This window comes from Entelurus aequoreus, linkage group LG17 (genome assembly GCF_033978785.1).
Source record: "Entelurus aequoreus isolate RoL-2023_Sb linkage group LG17, RoL_Eaeq_v1.1, whole genome shotgun sequence".
Lineage (NCBI taxonomy): Eukaryota > Metazoa > Chordata > Actinopteri > Syngnathiformes > Syngnathidae > Entelurus > Entelurus aequoreus.
In genome coordinates, this window is record NC_084747.1 from 31,443,079 (window position 1) to 31,464,705 (window position 21,627).

Sequence of the window (21,627 nt, forward strand, 5' to 3'; positions counted from 1 at the left end):
TTATATTACAAAAATAATAGTAATCATTTTTGAGTATAAAGTTGAAATAATACAAGATACAAAAAATATAAGCAAAAACGTACTATTGTGTTTCAGAAGAAAATATATAGTTATATTACGACTTTCTTCTTTTAAAATGTAAAATTCCCCTTTCACCACTTGAGTCCTATAAATTGTTTCTTAGAAAATATGACTGCAAATATAACGCTATTCTTATATGACTATAATTTTTCTGGTAAACTTGTACTACTTAATTTTTACAAAGTGTTGCCCCAATTCTGAAATCTAAGTAAGATTAAATATCTCAAATAAGGGTGATATTTGCTTATTTTCTGTCTGATAAGATAATTATTCTCACTAAGCAGATTTTATGTTTGAGTGTTTTACTTGTTCTAAGTGTTTTGCTCCTAAATAATCTCAGTAAGATATTACAGCTTGTTGCTGAGATGTTATGACCCATATTGAGTAAAACATGCTGGAAACTAGAATATCAACTGTTGCAAAGCTGTGTCATCAACACTCACAAGTATAAAACTACTTTTTTAAAGTAATTTCTTACTTCAAGCATGAAAAAAAAATCATGATGCCGAGCGCATATCAGTATGTCAAGATAATGGCACTAGCATTTACTTAATATTTTTCAACATATTGAGCAAAAAGGTCTCATATTTTTTTTCTACCAAGAAAAGTGCACTTGCTTTTAGTTAGAATATACTTATTTTAATGTATTTTTGGGTTCATTGAGGTTAGCTAATTTTACTTGTTTTGGAAAGTCTTGACAAGCCAAATTTTCTTGTTCTATTGGCAGATAATTTTGCTTAGTTCAAGTAAAATACCCCTAATTTTTGTATTTTTTTGTCTTGTTTTTGAACAGTGACTTTTTGCAGTGTAGTACTATTGTAGGTAGAAAATATTTTTTTTTCCAAGAAAAGTTGAGTTCTATTTTTGGAGGCAATATTACAGAAACAATGGCCATACGTTTATGAGAACAATGTTGTAATATTACAAAAAAAAGGTCAAAAATACTACAAACACTAAGTCATATTCTTTAGGGCAGGGCTGTCCAAACTTTTTCCACTGAGGGCCGTACACGGAAAAATTTAAGCATGCGGGGGCCATTTGGGTATTTTTCATTTTCAAACCTTAACAAAATATATGGATTTTTTTTTTTAACCTTTAGGGCTCCCGGGGACTATAAAGGGTCTCAGTCATTAAACTGTTAAAAATAAGTACATTTTTAAATTTTTTTAATTTAACACTTACAGTAAATCTCTATATCAACTTGAGGTTGATATCAAGTAAAAAAAAAAAAAAAGGGTTTCTGTCAAAGACAACTTTGTTTTTATAGTAAAACTGAAATATGCAGTATTTAGTAATTAGAGCCTTAAAAGATCAATAATGCAGGACACCATTGATTTGAATTCTTTAACATTTTTGAGTAATCACAGTGAAAAGTTAAATAAAATCCTACTAAATATTTTTGGGATCCAAAAGGTCCCCCACTCATAAAGTGATAAATTTGTATTCGTTTTTTTTTACTTTTAACACTTAAATTATAAGATCAACTTCAGATATATCTGTCGATTTTACGTTTGAACTATTATTTGGTTTGTTTTATGCTCTTTTGTGAAATAAAACTTTGATGTTTTTATATGGCAACCACACAATATATGCAATAATTTTATCACATAAAACATTTTAAAGTGATATTTTTTAAGTAATAATTCATTATAACATATATTTTTAGTCTTTTTTTTTTTTTTTTTAGCAATGGCAAAAAAAGAAAGATAAACAAAGACAAAAGAAAAAAAACAGCCTGCATGGCAGCTTTGTGTCAACATTGCAACTTTTTTCTTGTTAGATTTCACCTCATTCCACTTTTTAAAAAATGTTTTTTTAAATGTTTGCAATATTATCAATTTTGCAATTTTTGCAGAATGTGTGGCGGGCCGGTAAACAATGAGCTGCGGGCCGCACTTTGGACACCCCTGCTTTAGGGGGAAAAACAATATTACAAGAATAAACTCATATATTACATATTTTCTCTAAATCAACTTTACAGACTTTAGTCTTGTATTATTATGATTTTAATATTTATTTTTAACACCTTTTTCCTTCTATTTAGTGTGGCTCTAACACGCGTTCGTACAGCAAAAAAAATGTGTGATTTTTCCAGTTTGGTAGATTTTCAAATGGTATTTATGTGAATTATTTTCCTACTTTTATGAATTAATTGGACTACCTTCAGTTCGCTCCCATGTCTCCTGGACCCTCCCCCGGAATTCCATTTTCTCTCACTCGCCACTTCCCTCCAACAGCAAGGTCAGTGGTGCCTTAAAAGCCCCCCATGGATGAAACCTACACCCCTTCCCCTGAGACCCCCGTACCCCTTACCCCTTCCTTCAAGCCTTCCGCCGTCTATTCTTAATACCAGAAATAACTCCCCCTTGCCACAACATGGGGTCCGCATGCCTGTCATTTTGAACCTCATTAAGGAGTCACTTAAACCGGTAACACTAGGAGCCAGCCCAGGGTGGACATACTATGTTGTTGTTGTTGTTGGACGGCCTATTTGGCACACATTTCTGACAGGAAGTTGTTTAATAGAAAGATTTTTCCACCTGTGTCGTTACACACACAGACTATTTGATTATAAGCGCTGTGGAAAAGGACTAATGTGCTTTGCTTGGAAGTAAACACAACAATGCATCAGTGCTGTAGTAGCTTGCAGCCATTAGTCTCTTTCTTTTCTTTCCCTTACTAGCATTAGGTCCAATCTTTGGATTTTGAATGCAGATGCACGCTCACATTGACGGAGAGAACAATTCTTTGCGCCGGCTCACTAGACACAAAACGAGTGTGACTGTTGCCGTGAAATTGCGTATTCTAAAAGACATCGATCCTGTTGATTTTAAGCATACTACTTTTTTTCCTATGCTTTGAACCCGGCGGCTTATAAAAACAGCGCGGCTAATTAATAGTTTTTCCTTTGCTGGCGGCCACAATGCAAATAATTTTCATTTAAACACAAGCAGACACACTTAAAAAAAAGGTGTGTTATTGTTTGTGCTGTGGCGCCATCTTTTGGAGGGGTTTGCTAACTACAGGTGCTGCGGGGTGAGTGACAACAGTGGTTTCTTCTGTTTGGTGCAGGGGTGTCAAACTCATTTTAGATGGAGAAAAAGTCGACTCCCAAGTAGGGCTGCAACTAACGATTAATTTGATAGTCGATTAATCTGTCGATTATTACTTTGATTAATCGATTAATAATCAGATAAAAGAGACAAACTACATTTATATCTTTTCCAGTATTTTATTGACCAAAAAACCAACATACTGGCACCATACTTATTTTGATTATTGTTTCTCAGCTGTTTGTACATGTTGCAGTTTATAAATAAAGGTTTAAAAAAAAATAAAAATAATAATAATTGCCTCTGCGCATGCGCATAGATCCAACGAATCGATGACTAAATTAATCGCCAACTATTTTTATAATCAATTTTAATCGATTTAATCGATTAGTTGTTGCAGCCCTACTCCCAAGTGGGCCGGACTGGTAAAATCACGGCACGATAACTTAAAAATAAAGACAACTTCAGATTGTTTTCTTTGTTTAAAAATAGTACAAGCACATTCTGAAAGTGTACAAATCATAATGTTGTTGTTTTTTTTTTTACACTTATATGTTGCGGTTAATAGTATTCTATCTTTATTTGTCGTTATTCAGTCAACTCATAGGTGTTAATTTTCAATCTATCAAGGTAAAACAATTATATCAAAATAAAATTCCATTATTTATGTAGTTATGTAGTTTGCTTATTTTCCTCGACTGGTGCACCAACATGTGGTTTATTTTTTATTTATTTTTACATATGTAGCATAATCTACAAAGATACAAAGAATTGCTATTGTGACATCTAGTGGACACATTTAGAACAGCAGTTTCTTTCATTCCAAAATTTCGGCTCATTTTTATACTTAGCCAACTCATCCCGCGGGCCGAATAAAAACCTGTTCGCGGACCTGATCCGTCTCGCGGGCCTTACGTTTGACACCCCTGGTTTAGTGCTTTGAACCGGAAGTACAAGTGCCGTTCCGTCTCCTAGTCAACCGGCGCGCTTTTGCTCGAAAAGATTCCTCATTCATCACACCGAGCAACGATTGTTAAAAACTGAGAACAAACTAAAACTATTCATACTTATCAAACCGTCCCATGTGTGATGTCTGTAGGAGTGTTTTCATGCATATTTGCACGTGCTATCGCAATGTATATAAGCTAGCGTCGTAAGTATTAGCTAATATGCTAACACATTTTTACGAATGTCTGCGTTAGTATCATTAACTTACAATGTCGTTCGTTTTGCATTGCTTCCGTTTCACAAATTCCTCAGTAAATTCACCAAATCGTCACCGTGGAGTTATCGAGTCTGTTGATTGATTGATTGATTGATTGATTTAAACTTTTATTAGTAGATTGCAAAGTACAGTACATATTCCGTACAATTGACCACTAAATGGTAGCACCCAAATAAGTTTTTCAACTTGTTTAAGTCGGGGTCTACGTTAATCAATTCATGTTTAGCTGACTCGGGAGCGAGCTTCCGCAGCTACACAATGACTTGTGTTTTGTTTGATCAGCCGTTTTACTGCCGTGTTACAGGCACCGTTTGGAAACATTTAAGGTGTGTAAATAACTCATTTCACAACATACATATCTGCAGCTTATATAACGGTGCGGGAAATATTTATTTCTTCTAAAATTTAGTGGGTGGGGCATATATACCGGTGCACTCTATAGTCCGGAAAATACGGTAATAATTTGTCAATTTATTGAATATTTTGTCCGTTGTGTGGAATTAGTTCATTGTCGAAGAAACAACATGTCCGGCTACAGCACATCCACCCCTTATGGTGGCAACTTATTCTGCTAAGTACAACACAGGCATGGAAGCAGGACTTCAGAACATTCAGGGAGGAACAACAGTGACAAATAAAATCGAGTCCATTCCTAGATTTCGCCCAATAACTGATCCTCTGTCGCAGTGGTTCTCAAACTCTGGCACGGGCACCATCTAGTGGTAATCACTTCATTAAATATTCAAACACAGTGTTACTGTTCAAACTGTGTGTGGTTTTACAAATATACTTGGTAAATAAAAACCTCCGCCTTGTTTTGAATGAATACTTCGGCCTACTACGCTACTGTATTTACGGTTGGTCATTATGGCATACTTGCCAACCTTGAGACCTCCGAATTCGGGAGATGGGGGGTGGGCGGGGCCTGGTTTGGGGGGGTGTATAATGTAGCGTCCCGGAAGAGTTAGTGCTGCAAGGGGTTCCGGGTATTTGTTCTGTTGTGTTTATGGTGTGTTACGGTGCGGATGTTCTCCCCAAATGTGTTTGTCATTCTTGTTTGGTGTGGATTCAAAGTGTGGCGCATATTTGTAACAGTGTTAAAGTTGTTTATTCGGCCACCCTCAGTGTGACCTGTATGGCTGTTGACCAAGTATGCCTTGTGTGTGTTTAAAAGCCGCATATATTATGTGACACTGTTTGTATGGAGTAAAAGCGGACGTGACGACAGGTTGTAGAGGACGCTAAAGGCAGTGCCTTTAAGGCACACCCCCAATGTTGTTGCCCGGGTGGAAATCGGGAGAAATTCGGGAGAATGGTTGTCCCGGGAGATTTTCGGGAGGGGCACTGAAATTCGGGAGTCTCCCGGGAAAATCGGAAAGGTTGGCAGGTATGCATTATGTGCGTTTTCTGAGGTGGTCCTTGGTGAGACAAGTTTGAGAACCACTGCTCTATTGTGCCCCCTGGAGACCAGTAGGTTAAGGTGCAGGCCGCGTAGATTTTTCCAGTGCTGTGGTTTTCCGGTTTCAACCAAGCATACAAGAAACGCGAGAGCGTTAGGTCTGGCCCGACATGCAACATGTTACAAAAAGCTTCCAAAAAGAGTTTCGTAATAATAATAATAATAAAGATTTGCACAATAAATGTTGTCAGTCCCCAGAAGGACTCCAATGGCACCCTGACTTTAAACTAATCCCACTTCTTTTCCCTTCATCTCTCATTTTGCTGGATCAGCAACACTTCTGGCGAGGTCTCGGGACAGCTAGCTACTTGTTTATGTACAAGTTGTTCCTAAGCGCTACAGTCTTCACTCTCCTACTGCTACTGAACACAACGTTGCACGAATCGTAGTGACTTGTGTCCGCGCGCGCGCGTGTGTGTGTGTGTGTGAGTGTGTGTGTGTGTGTGTGTGTGTGTGTGTGTGTGTGTGTGTACTGCAATGAGTAAACATGACGCTGTCATGGGAAAGTAAGAACCGTTAAGTGTCAAAAAGTCAAAAACAAAACAAAAACAAAAAAAAACACAGGATTTGGCATCGTAGGTTTGCGGGAAAAAAAAAGGGCGCCGTCCGCCCCGCTTTTCTTCCCCCCCACTCACATCCTGTTTTGGGAGGAAAAAAATTGGGAGATTTCTTGGGGTGTCCAAACGAGCAAACACCTCCAAAATTCCCGCCCCCTTTCCCTGCGACCTCGGGCAGATTCATTCAGGCCACGCTGGGTGTAATAAATGTGCCCCTCCGGGACAGGCGGGGGCGCTATAAGAGCGCTGCCAGGCAGAGCAACAGCGACGCCACGAGTGGACTCGATGGCGGCAGGTGCGGCGCCGCGTTTGTCTCCTCGCTTCGGGAGGGCTCGGCCGGCTCATGGCTTGTGTCGTCTGAAAGATGGGAAAAAAGAACATACAATTTTGTGTTAAATAAATGCGACTATTTAAAAAAAACAATCAGACTTTGTTGTTGTTTAAAGTCTTTCTACAGGGCAGTGATTCTCAAACTGTTCCAACAAATAATCATTGAAAGTACAGTGTTTTATTTTGCTATATTTAAACACAGTGTGACTATGAACATCTTGAACCCTTTTTTTCTCCTTTATAATTTTTTTTTTTTTTTAATTGAGACAAATTTATGTATTTAGTATTTGAATGCTTACTATGGTGTATTATTTATTTATTATTTATTTGTTCACTGTTCTGTTACAGAGGACAAGAAAAATGGATAAAATTGCTATTGTATGAAAAGTGGTAGGATTAAATAAGATCTGCTTCTTCCTACTCCTTTTCAGATGTGCTGGAATGAAACAACTGGAATTGTGTGATGCATTACATCATGGGTCCCCAAACTTTTTGACTCGGGGGACGCATTGGGTTAAAAAAATTTGGCCGGTTGCCAGGCTGTGTTTGTATACATATATATATATATATATATATATATATATATATATATATATATATATATATATATATATATATATATATATATATATATATATATATATATATATATATGTATATATACATATATATGTCGTCTTTATAATCCGTTTTGTCATTTAACATCAATCAACATTGATATTCATCAACATTTAACATTGTCACGTTATCAATGGGAAAATTAATTTTTAGACAATATGATTTGCCTGAGCGACTAGGAGACACCAAGAGTAACAAACGGTAGAAAATGGATTAGAAAGGAAAGATTAAAAAAATTAATAAATAAATAAAAATTAAAAAAATATATTTTTTTAAATTTATTTTTTTAACTTGGGACTTCCTGTGGGCCGGATTTTGGATGCTGGGGGGCGGATCCGGCCCGCGGGCCGTAGTTTGGGGACCCCTGCATTACATTGTATCGTATGCACGTTCGAAATAAACTGAAACTGAACTATTCAAACTGTGTGTAATGTTGCAGTGTCCAAAAACATTCAATATAATTGTTATATAAAACCTCCACCTTGTTTTTAATGAATACTGAGGCCTACTATGCTACTGTATTTTAATGTTGGTCATTATAGTGGTACTTGGAGGGCCACTTTGTGGAAATAGTTTGGGAACCACTGCATATAGGGATTACTGGCTCACGTTTGTGACTTTATTAAGACATTTGGTGGATTAGTGGATTCTGAGTTGCCATATGAACTTGGGTTGCTAGGTAATGACTAACACTGTGTTATTCTCCCTGCTAAGTGGACATCTCCTATGAGCCGGGGGAAAGGAGCCGGACCATGCAAAGGGTCGGTGAAAGCAGACATGACGAAGTGCAGAAATGCGTTGCAGGGCGCGGCTAATGTTTTAATAACCCTTTTCATGCAAGCATAGTGGAGGAACGGGGCATGCAAGCGGGACAGGACAGCAAGGAGAGGAAGATGAGCATCAGGGATGTTCAAAAGGCGTCTTGACATATCACTATGCACGCATACAATATAAAACACGACAAATATGAACGTGAATGTAACATTCTTGCTTTTTACGTGAATAGTACATTTTAGGAATTTAAAATGCAGTTTACAGTATGCATGCTTATTTTGTTTGTTGCCAGCAAATCACACAATTCCTCAAATTCCTCAAAAAAAATATAATATTTTGTAGCAAAAAGATGTAGTTGTATGTTTTGGAAGAAAATCATGATGATTTTCCTTTTCATGTTGTAGTACAATAAGAAATGACAAATAATTAGGTTTTGATTAGAACTTGTTTTCTGTAATATTGCAGTTTTATTCTTGTAAAATGTGTTTTCTTAAAAAACTACAACATTAAATCAACTTTATTCTTGTAATATTTGGACCTGTTTCATGCAGCGTTAAAACTTAATTCTCATATTTTGACTGTTCCTTGTAGTAACCTCCCACCCCTCATGTTTTATGTTGCTCTATAACTATATTTGAAACTTAATCATTCCAAACATAATTCTTCTCTAAAGTTGGTTCATGTTTTATTCAGTCTGCATGTATATATGGATAAAATAGACAAAAAACATGTGAATGCTGTCAGAAAAATTGTATGTAAATGATCAAAAAACTTTCCGTTCTCTGAGTTCTCAGTGAACAGACAGGAAGCAGTCTTTGTTGCAACAAGCCAAAGGCTTGTAAAATTCCATTGTGTATGTTGGGAGGTGACGGTAGGGGTTATCTATTTTGATCCAAGACCTGCCCAAGCACGATCCAGGACCAGTCTAAGCCCGAGGTATCTTTTTCTTTTGTGTTAATGTGACCAAAAACAATGGTTGTTTACATACCTCCCCATTCCTTTAGAAACAGCTGTTGTTATGTAAACAGGGAAAGTCCAAATAAAAAGAGGTGGCGTACAATCTTTCGCCAGAGTGTGCTGGAGACTGTGCAAAAGTACAGCCCAGACGTTTCTCCTGAAGTTGAGCCAAATTTAATTCTGTCTCTGTTTAATTCCTTGCTTCTTGTCTCGTTTAATAGATGTCATCAGTGTTTGAACCTGACAAATACATTTTCAGAATCCGAATCAGAACCCCCATGTTTTATGTTGCTCTATAACTATATTTGGAACTTATAAATTCCAAACATAATTCTTCTCTAAAGGTGGTTCATGTTTTATTCTGTCTGCATGTATATATGGTTAAAAAAAAACAAAAAAAAAACATGTGAATACATTTTCAGAATCAGAATAGGAAGTACTTTAATAATCCCCGAGGGGAAATTAAGACATTTTAAGTAAAACCCACCACTTCTAATGCCAAACTTTTTCCAAGTTCCTCAAAAATAGTCATATTTTGTCCAAAAAGTTATATATTAGCAGAATTCCTTATTTTTTAAAGATGTTTTTTAATTACTTTTTATAATTTTTTCAGGGGAAAAATTGTAATATGAGTAGAAAAAAATAATTAGGTTTTAATTAGAACTTTTCTTCAAAATTTGTTTTCTTAAAAACTACAAAATTAAATAAAAAATTTCACAACTTTATTCTTGAAAAATTTGGACTCGTTTCATGCAGCGTTAAAATTTAATTCTCATATTTAGACTTTTCCTTGTATTAACCCCCCTACCCCCATGTTTTATGTTGCTCTATAACTATATTTGAAACTTAATAATTCTGAACATAATTCTTCTCTAAAGGTGGTTCATGTTTTATTCAGTCTGCATGTATATATGGTTAAAAACAATGAAAAAATAACATGTGAATACATTTTCAGAATCAGAATAGGAAGTACTTTAATAATCCCAGAGGGGAAATGAATACATTGTAAGTAAAACCCACCACTTCTAATACCAAACTCTTTCCAAGTTCCTCAAAAATAGACATATTTTGTCGAAAAAGTTATATATTAGCAGAATTAGTTATCTTTTAACCTCTTAAGGCCCAAGCTGTTTGTTTACATGCTTTTTTTTTTATTTCTCTTTGCTATTTGGGCTTATTGGACCCTAATTAGAATAAAAACTAAGAATCATCTTTTTATATGATGTACTTAGTCCATAAGTACACAAACGTGTACTTCATGTTTAGTGACATGCTAATTCTTATTTATACACTTTTTTTTTTTTACAAATTCCATTGTATGTTATACTCTTCTGACACCACCATATGGCACCATATGGCAGTATAAGTGTCCACATAAGGGCCATAAGACCCCAATTCAGTAGTGTACACAATTTTGGAAATACGGGCTAAAAGGTGCTGTCCACGCATGTGGCCACTAAGGCCTTTAGAGGTTGTAATTTAATTAAAAAATATATTTTTTAGAGTAATATGAGTAGAAAAAAATTAGGTGTAAACAATAAATATTATAACGTCACACTGATATATTTGATATTAAAAAATAGCTGCGATAACCGGTGAGAAAGCAACAATGCTCCAATGAGTAAGATTACAGAAAATGTTGTGTAGGTGGGTTAGGGTCAGCAAATCAAGCGCTCCTTTTCTCCTACGTGCCGTGCTCAATGTAAACAAAATTGGCGTCGATTGAGTGACTTCTTCACTCTTCCAGAAGAAAACTTTTTTCACGCACTATTTGCACCGAATGTGTTGCAAACATTCCACAAGGAGGGGGAAACATCACACTTCAACACATCTAACTTTATCAGCCACAGGAAACGCCAGCATCGCTACGACGCCATTTATTGTCGCTGTCAAATTTAGTGAGTTTTTTTTTTTAAATGATTTATTTGAAGATTATTCTCAGGGCATTCAATCGATCGCAACTGGACTGTTTGGTTTGTCTTGGGAGACGTTTCTCCTCTCATCCAAGTAGGCTTCATCAGCTCATGCTCATAGACTGGTCAGATCTAGTCTAGCGGGAAGGAGGGAAGTTCAAACTCCGGCCGAGTCATACCAAAGACTATAAAAACGGGACCCATTACTTCCTTGCTTGGCAATCAGCATCAAGGGTTGGGATTGGGGGTTTAATCACCAAAACGTTTCCCGAGCGCGGCCACCGCTGCTGCCCACTGCTCCCCTCATCTCCCAGGGGGTGGAACAAGGGGATGGGTCAAATGCAGAGGGTAATTTCACCACACTTAGTGTGTGTGGCACTTTAACTTTAAGCTATCTATGTCGCGGTTCAAAATCATCCCTGAACAGAGGAGGTCGTCTGCGACACCACCTATCTCCCACATACAACACTGTCCTTTCAACCATTCGTAAAAGCCTCTGCAATTTAGCCTCCAACAAATAACAGGAGTTAGAAACCTTCTGGTCACAGAATGTGACCAAAATGCCATTTGTGCCATTTGTTTACAACACTAGTGTGTGTGTGACAATCATTGGTTCTTTAACTTTAACCAACTATTTTGGACTGGTAGTAGTCGATCCACAGCGACCGTTCTGCCACACAATGCCTCGATGCTAAACAGGTAAAATCACACTTCAAAGACTGTCGTTGGCTTTGACAGTAGAATTGCTCGTTTGCATCTACGCAATTGGTTTTCTCACTACAATAGGGCAAAACCATCCTTGACCTGGTACACCCTTCTGGTTTTTGGAGTACAAATATTGGGGGTTTTGGCATCGGCCGCTAGACTAGATCTGACCAATCTACAGTCGTGCTCAAAAGTTTACACACACTTGTAAAGAACATAATGTCATGGCTGTCTTGAGTTTCCAATATTTTCTACCACTCTTATTTTTTTGTGATAGAGTGATTGGAGCACATACTTGTTGGCCACAAAAAACATTCATGAAGTTTGGTTCTTTTATGAATTAATTATGGGTCTACTGAAAATGTGACCAAAAGTATACATACAGCAATGTTAATATTTGATTACATGTCCTTTGGTAAGTTCCACTGCAATAAGGCGCTTTTGGTAGCCATCCACAAGCAACCACTAGGCCACCTACTCAGTGGCCTAGTGGTTAGAGTGTCCGCCCTGAGATCGGTAGGTTGTGAGTTCAAACCCCGGGTGAGTCATACCAAAGACTATAAAAATGGGACCCATTACCTCCCTGCTTGGCACTCAGCATCAAGGGTTGGAATTGGGGGTTAAATCACCAAAAATGATTCCCGGGCGCGGCACCGCTGCTGCCCACTGCTCCCCTTACCTCCCAGGGGGTGATCAAGGAGATGGGTCAAATGCAGAGGACACATTTCACCACACCTAGTGTGTGTGTGACAATCATTGGTACTTTAACTTTAACTTCTGGCAAGCGTCTGGTTGAATTTTTGACCACTCCTCTTGACAAAATTGGTGCATTTCAGCTAAATTTGTTGGTTTTCTGACACGGACTTGATTCGTCCACATGTTCTCAATGGGGTTTAAGTCAGAACTTTCCTGACTTGTTCAAGTCAATGATTCGTTTTTTCAAATCTGTTCTGCGTTCCTTTGACTTTCCCATTGTCGTGTTTGTAACCGAGTCCAATGACTGCATCACATGAGCCCTATTTAAATGGGCTCAGATAAGTCAACAGGTGTCGTCAATCATAATCACTCACATGAAGTTAAGAGGCCATGCCATGAAGCTAATTTGGTCAACAGATTTGGTCACATTTTCAGTAGACCCATAATAAATTCATAAAAGAACCAAACTTCATGAATGTTTTTTTGTGACCAACAAGTATGTGCTCCAATCACTCTAGCACAAAAAAATAAGAGTTGTGGAAATTATTGGAAACTCAAGATAGCCATGACATTATGTTCTTTACAAGTAAACTTTTGACCACAACTGTAAGTCTAAGGCTAGATCTGACCAAGCTAGGTCTATGAACATGAACTGATGTAGCCTACGGAGGCTAGGCAATATTACAGTGTATATAAAAAGGAGGATTACCTCCAAATTCTTCAGGACAACCTAAAATCATCAGCCCGGAGGTTGGGTCTTGGGCGCAGTTGGGTGTTCCAACAGGACAATGACCCCAAACACATGGTGGTAAAGGAATGGCTAAATCAGGCTAGAATTAAGGTTTTAGAATGGCCTTCCCAAAGTCCTGACTTAAATGTGTGGGCAGTGCTGAAGAAACAAGTCCATGTCAGAAAACCAACACATTTAGCTGAACTGCACCAATTTTGTCAAGAGGAGTGGTCAAAAATTCAACCAGAAGCTTGTGGATGGCTACCAAAAGTGCTTTATTGCAGTGAAACTTGCCAAGGGACATGAAACCAAATATTAACATTGCTGTATGTATACTTTTGACCCAGCAGATCTGGTCACATTTTCAGTAGACCCATAATAAATTCATAAAAGAACCAAACTTCATGAATGTTTTTATGTGTTCCAATCACTCTATCACAAAATTAAGAGTTATAGAAATTATTGGAAACTCAAGACAGCCATGACATTATGTTCTTTACAAGTGTATGTAAACTTTTGACCACGACTTTAAGTCTAAGTCTACTCAGTGGCCTAGTGGTTAGAGTGTCCGCCCTGAGATCGGTAGGTACCAAAAGACTATAAAAATGGGACCCATTACCTCCCTGCTTGGCACTCAGCATCAAGGGTTGGAATTGGGGGTTAAATCACCAAAAATGATTCCCGGGCGTGGCCACCACTGCTGCCCACTGCTCCCCTCACCTCCCAGAGGGTGATCAAGGGGATGGGTCAAATGCAGAGGACAAATTCAAGCTAAGTCTATAAACATGAACTGATGTAGCCTACGAAGGTATTGGCACCAGCCGCCAGACCAGATCAGACCGATCTAAGTCCAAGATTAGATCTGACCAAGCAAAGTCTATGAGCATGAACTGATGAAGCCTACTGAGAGGTATTGGTACCAGCCGCTAGACTAGATCTGAGATTAGATCTGACCAATCTAAGTCTGTGCGATCGATTGAACGCCCTGTATGAATGAGGACATTCATAGACATTTGAAGCACTACACACAAGTAGGGCGGCGTATGAGTAGCATGAGTAGATGAGCATCATGCGGGGCTGTGAGAGGAGCACACAAGACAAACGAATGAATGAAGAGAGTCAAAAAACAAAAAGCAGGAAGCCATACTAACCTCGTGGTTCTAACGTATTGTCTACTTTGTCGTTTACATCAAAAACACGGTCATGTACACCTATAGTTCTCACACAGCTGTCTATAAACAGAAGATAGGGAGAGTGAAATCATCATCATTAGATAAACGCCAGATAGACATTTGAAGCCCCCCTCTCAGCCCCCGGTCAAGCAACAAAGCTCATGGCAACAATCAGATGAGGTACTGTTCTGGTTTTTGTTTGTGTGTGTTTTTTTTTTTTTTTAAACATTTCTTAGCGAGTAGCAGCATTTGTGAGACAAATGAAAGCGGCATGTCGGGACAGCGAGCACAAGCCTCGTCTCACACACAAAGTTTCTACTTCAGTAGGATGCAAGTGCAAAAACACTTACTTGCTGGTCGGACGAAAACTTTCAGCTTCAGGCAGGTTTTCTTCCCGTTCTCAGCCACGGTGGAGGCTGAAAGATACATTCAGAGTGGAAGAGGATTATTAAACTACACGATAATGACATAACAACATACAAAAATGACAGGAGGAAAGATGTACGTCAAAAAAAGTGTGTAAATACTTCTCTTGTCAATTTCTAACTTGTTCCTCATAAAATTGCACCTTTATTCTGGTGAAATGACTCTATTCTCGTAAATATTCAGACTTTATTCTCATAAAAAAATCTGAATTATTCTAGTAAAAAAATCTGACTTTATTCTCGTAAATATTCAGTCTTCATGCTAAAAAAAAAAATTACTTTATTCTCATAAAAATTCTGACTTTATTCTGGTAACAATTCTGACCTTGTTCTTGTAAATATTTAGTCTTTATTTTCATAAAAAATTGTGACTTAATTATAATTTTAAAAAATGACATCCTCATAAAAATGCACTTTTTTCTTGTAAAAAATAATTATTTATTATATATATATATATATATATATATATATATATATATATATATATATATATATATATACATATATGCATGTATATGCATATATATATATATATATATATATATATATATATATATATATATATATATATATATATATATATATATATATATATATATATATATATATATATATATATTATAAAACAATCTAACTTGTTACTTTTACTATTAGACCTAATTATTGTAAAATTATTATTTTAAATTTATTTCAAGGATCAAATGTTGCATCTTTAATTCATGTATATTGATGCAGTTTTACCTTTCTTTTCGTTTCACAAATAAGCCTTCAATCAATCAATCAATCAATCAATGTTTATTTATATAGCCCTAAATCACAAGTGTCTCAAAGGGCTGCACAATCCACAGCAACATCCTCGGTTCAGATCCCGCATAAGGGCAAGGAAAATCTCACAACCAGTGGGATGTCAACTCACAACCCAGTGGGATGTCAACTCACAACCCAGTGGGATGTCAAGCCTTCATCACTTGCAACTTTTAAAAACAGTGCATTTGTAATAATAAATTCACAATATAACATTTATCAAATTCATGGAAATGTGTGCAAAACTGGAACATAAGTGCCCTATAATAAAGGAGCCGCTCGGATCTCTCAGTGAGGTGGCTCGCTGCAGTCAGCCACATTTAGAGCTATCTGCATTACTTTATTTACAATAAATACATATATTATCGATTATTGACGTTTACTTATCGATTTTATAATAATCTACGTCTGAATTGCGATGCATCTAAAAATCAATGATTTCCCCCACCTCTACAAAATAACTATTCCTCTAAAATTAGGACTTCTCATAATATCTAAACTTTTTCATAAAGTTATGACAACTATTTACTTTTTTGCACTATTATGACTTAATAACTGTATAATCAAGGCTTTTTTATATTCACTATTATTATTATTATTATTATTTTCCATTAAAATGTTGACTTATTCTTATAGGACACTTTTGTGATAATTAAGCTTGTCTTTAATTACAGTTGTTTTATTATTTTACAAATGCAGACTTAATTCTCATTAAATAAGAACAATATTCTTGTTAAATTAAAATACAATTATTGTTAAATTACAATTGTATTTTTTCTAAATGTTTATTCTCTCTTTCTTAGTTGAACAATATATTCTAATAATACAGATTTTCATAGTAAAGAGTAGACCACCAAAAACTATTCAGAAAACGGAGATTCTGTTATTTGCTAAATCAACCCAGTAAATAATTTTTTCATTTTTTTTCAATAACATTTTATTGTTTTATCTCAAAACTCTGCTTTGTTTTTTATTGCTCCATGTTTCGATTCAACAATATAAAAAGTCAGGATGATTTAAGATGAAACTTTCCTAAAGTTCAAAACATTCACTAAAAGTCTATGATCTACATGTATTATCTATTCAGGTACATGTGTGTGTCATGTACAGTATGTTGCATGTGTGTATACATCTCTGAGCCGTAGCTAAAGGTTGCATGAAATGCTTTTAAAATCAACTTTTTGTGTGTGTGTGTTCTTGTATGTCTGCCCTTCTTGAGACATCAACAAGGAAAAGTACCTTCCATATGAGGACCGGTGAACAAGTTAGGACATAAATCATGGTCCCAATACGGAAAACCATTGCATCTAATAGAGAATGTCTCATTTGCACCCCTGGTGGTGAAATTTTCTCAAAATTAGGGTGGTCCCAAAAAGGAGGGATTTTTCAAATTGACTGTGTGTCGGTTTTAAAAGTGCTCCCCCTCTGGTCAACATATGAAATAACAAGTGTGTGTAAGAAATTGAAATGCGCCCCCTTTGGTCAAAATTAATAAAATAAATAAAATAAAAGTGTATATAACGACGTACTGTAATAACTTGAAATAAATAATGAAGATTAAAAACCAATTACAAACAACAAATTCAAATACATGATAAATGGGTTATACTTGTACAGCGCTTTTCTACCTTCAAGGTACTCAAAGCGCTTTGACAGTATTTCCACATTCACCCATTCACACACACATTCACACACTGATGGCGGGAGCTGCCATGCAAGGCGCTAACCAGCACCCATCAGGAGCAAGGGTGAAGTTTCTTGCCCAAGGACACAACGGACGTGACTAGGATGGTAGAAGGTGGGGATTGAACCCCAGTAACCAGCAACCCTCCGATTGCTGGCACGGCCACTCTACCAACTTCGCCACGCCGCACCATAACAACAAAATAATTAACTAAAAGCAGTCTTCTTCTCACACTGTGTCGACTTTTTTCTTATAAAATTGAGGAACAATTTGTCGTATTCTTTCTGTTTCTGGAGTATTGCAATATGTTCTCGTAATATTATTACTTTTTAATGCAAAATGGTGACATTTGTCGTATAAAATTCTGACTTTTATCAAAACGTTGCCAATTTTTTTGTTGTCCTTGTAAAATAGTGACATTTTTGGAGTAAAATTATGACTTTTGTCATAATTTTTCCAAGTAAAATTCAGATGATTATTATAATATTGCCAAAATGTTAAAAGTTTTCTTGTGACTTTTGTCGAGTACAATTGCGACTCTTTTCATGAACTTGACAACATTTTAAGCTCTTCTTGTAAAATTGCGACTGTTACCGAGTAAAATTCCAACTTTTATCATAATATCGCACAAATGTCCAGTTTTTCTTGTAAAATTTGGACATGCGTTGAGTAAAATTACGACTTTAATTACAATACTACCAAACATTTTTCTTGTGAAATTGTGACCTTTTTCTTGTGAAATTCCAACTCATTTTTCCCAACAAGCTGTTTTATAGTTGCATTGTATGTATATATTATTAATGTTGTAAATACAAATCTTTATACATCTACAAAGGGTGGTCCTTAAGAGGTAGGCATTATTCGGAGGTCTCAAGAAGGTAACAAATACAAAAATGTGTGTGTGTGTGTGTTGTCCACTAATGGCCATGCAGTGAGGCACCAGGTGTTGTCTCCTGTACGACGAGGACGGGGGGGTGGGGGTTCAAACACATGTCAGTCAAAGCGCGGTGAAAGCACAAAGTGTGCATCCATCACCATGAATGATGGTAAAAAACACACAACAGAGCTTTGTGTCAGAACCTTAAACACACACAAAAATCAGTGTATTTTACTCGCCGTACTTTGTCCGATTTCACAGCTTTGCATGTTCTTTCTGCTCTTGATGCCTGTGAGTATCTACTGCTGACGTGCACATTTCTAATTTAATATAAGATCCTTGGGACATTCTCCCATCAGATACATTTCTATAAATTTCCACAGCTCATCAAGCTTTCTTGCCGGCTTTATCCCTCCCGACCGCTCTGATAGTGCTAATGTTGCTGCTACATCAGCTTTTATCTGCTCCTCAGTCACGTGTCAGCGTGCACGAGAGGTGACTGGAGATCAAGATGCTCTTTTTTTTTTTTTTTTTTTCACAGACGGTAGAGCGAGGCCTTATAATGGCGATTTCTGCAGGATACACTAACGAACCTTGGTATTTTTCCACCGTTGCACATAATAGCCAACTAGCACATGCACACACAGCCTCCAGATGTCTTATCTTCATCATCATCACCATCATCATTGTTGAGTCATGGCCATCGACACGAGCTACTTAGCGACAGCAGCTGCTCGTGTGGAAGAAGTACGGCCGCTGTGGAGATGTGAAAGAGCACATGAAGGAGTCTCTGTCATGATGACAGTGAAGTGAAGCTGCTGCCATGTTTTCACACACACACACACACACACGCCTCTTTTCAGCCAATACGTTCTTAAAACAGAACCGTCTTAATATGACTCATGTATAGAGATGAAAACTCTCCAACCTGCAAACATTCCATTTCATCTTGAGGTAGAGCTGCACAATATAATGACAACCAACACAGTCATTCTGGAGCAAAAAGAGACTTTTTTTTAAGTTGCCACAATTTAAAACTTACAGCAGCCATGGAGAGTCTTACATTAAACATAGAGATGTCCGATAATGGCTTTTTTGCCGATATCTGATATTCCGATATTGTCCAACTCTTAATTACCGATTCCGATATCAACCGATACGATATATATAGTCGTGGAAGTAACACATTATTATGCCTAATTTTGTTGTGATGCCCCGCTGGATGCATTAAACAATGTAACAAGGTGCGCCTAAATGTACGGAATCATTTTGGTTAATCTTACCGACCTCGAAGCTATTTTATTTGGTACATGGTGAAATGATAAGTGTGTCCAGTAGAAATAACTTTTTTTTCAATGTATATATCTGCGGCTTATAGTCTGGTGCGGCTAATACATAGAAAAATATTTCTTTCTTCTAAAATTTAGTGGGTTATTTCCCGGTGCGCTTTATGGTCCGAAAATACGGTATTTGGTGTTAAGTATTGAATTATTGGTGACTGGTATAACTAATGAGGCAGCACGGTGGAACAGGGGATACTGCTCACAGTAAGAAGGTTTGATTCCTGGGCTCGGGGGTTTTTCTATGTTGAGTTTGCATCTTCTCAGAATCAGAATCAGAAAGACTTTATTAATCCCAGAGGGGAAATTAAGATTTCAAGAGCAGACAAACAGAACAAACATATACACTGTGGTGGCCTCTGCTGTGTTCCATGCCATCTTCTGCTGGGTTGGGGGGGTGCATGGCCAGAGACAGGAGCGGACCCAACAAAGCAACCAAGAGAGCCTGTGACTGCGTGGGTTCCCTCCAGGTACTCCGGCTACTTCCCAATTCCTAAATTGGCCCTAGTGTGTGAATGTGAGTGTGAATGTTGTCTATCTGTGTTGGCCCTGCGATGAGGTGGCGATTTGTCCAGGGTGTACCCGAGTGCAACCGGGATAGGCTCCAGCGCGACCCAAAACAAAGAGAAGCGGTAGAAAATGGCACAACTAATAGTACACCTTTTTAACAATTATTTGATTACAGTGAAATACATATTTTGTATGAACGTTAGGTCAGGGAAAAAATACAGAGGCTATTCCCTCCAGGCATGTTTCGCAGGTTTCTCTGCTCTTCAGGGGATTTCAACAGAGAAACCTGCGAAACAGGCCTGGAGGGATGAAATAACCTCTGTGTTTTTTTCCTGACCTAACGTACATTCCGCTCTACCCCGGATAAACCACAGAAACCTCCACTATATGTTTTGTATGAAAATATTTTATATAAATGTAATACAATTATTATTATTGAAAAAAAATTATAATTTTAATTTCGAACTTAAATCATTTTTCTGCTCTTGTGTACCTAATACAGTACATGGGGACTAGCCACTCCGTGACATTGTGGGAAAAGTCCACTTGCTAAGCCCGGATGTGTGACTGTCTGGGATGCTCCACATGACTGGGATGCGTTGTTGCCTCTACAAAGGATAGATGAAGCCTTGGCTCCAAATGCCTGTCTTGTTAGCGGAAACCTCATTCTCTGATGAGTATGCCTCCGCCCTGGGCCCGAACGGCCCGATGCCCGTGCCTGTTTATTTTGGATTACCATGCTGCACAGGGCCAGCTTATTGTTCTTGCATGCTCTCACATCAACACCTGCTATTCTGGTTCCCGTCAGGGCCCCTGAAAGCTTCCAGCATCAATCTATCTAGAATGAGCTTTGAGGAACACAAGCCCTGGAATGGTGTCCCAGAGACGGGCAGGAGGCGGGAGGACGGATCTGTGGACGCTGGGTCAGGTTACTTCTTGAAGCCCAGAGCTGGTGAGAGGGCTCCCTGCAGTACGCTGCATTATGCATCAGCATTAAGGCAAATGGAATGAAGCAGAATCCAATTACGCCAGAACAAACAGGTGGGCTCAAAGCGGCTTAGGTGCTGTATTGTTTCTATCACACACACCGAGCCAAGTCTTATTGCGTCTGTAATGTTATCTGGAAAACACATTTCCTTGACCAGTCCATTGGAAATTCAACCAGCCACTATTCTGCACCGGTTGCTAACTCAAGGCTGCATTGATTCCATTCGGAGGATTCATTTTCATAAAACAATCATTTCTGTTAATTGTACGGCAAAAAATTTACATTTTGAATGTGTTTACCAACACGTGTACAGGGATGTTTCACAACTGTCTTTACTGTGTATATATTTGAACAGTGTTCATGTTGTGTACAAGGTGTATTTATAATATGTTGTGTAAAGGAAATGTCATATATCTATGAAGCACAAGATCAGAGCCCGATGTCTCCTGGTTTTACTGCATTTTGTGTTTGAGATTGTTTATAGGGTTAGGCGAAATAAGTGCTCAACCTCAGCCTAAACCCTTTCGGTCTGTAAAATTGTAAATTTATGAATGTAAAACTGTTTGTTTATTTTGTTGACCACTGACCGAAGAAATAATTAACTAAACTAACTAAACCAAACAAGGTTTGATAACTTGTAAACATGACAAAAAACACCCCAAAAAGGATTTTGACAAAATAAAAATATTGATCTAATCACTCTAGTATCGATCATACTAATAACACCTA

At 37.4% G+C, this 21,627-nt stretch overlaps 1 protein-coding gene across 2 annotated transcripts in view; it reads right to left on the reverse strand.

Moving 5' to 3' along the window:
- Window positions 1-5,521: 5,521 nt before the first annotated feature.
- The window catches only part of efna5b (ephrin-A5b), a 261,018-nt gene continuing 244,912 nt past the window's right edge, over window positions 5,522-21,627 (reverse strand). The window contains exons 3-5 of one of the 2 annotated variants that reach the window (XM_062024205.1): window positions 14,621-14,686; window positions 14,250-14,330; window positions 5,522-6,732 (exon numbers count right to left, since the gene is read on the reverse strand). In XM_062024205.1, coding sequence (XP_061880189.1) covers window positions 6,611-6,732; window positions 14,250-14,330; window positions 14,621-14,686 — 269 coding nt within the window. In that variant the 3' untranslated portion in view covers window positions 5,522-6,610. The remainder of the gene's footprint in view (window positions 6,733-14,249; window positions 14,331-14,620; window positions 14,687-21,627) is intronic. The other variant, XM_062024206.1, reaches the window with a different exon arrangement.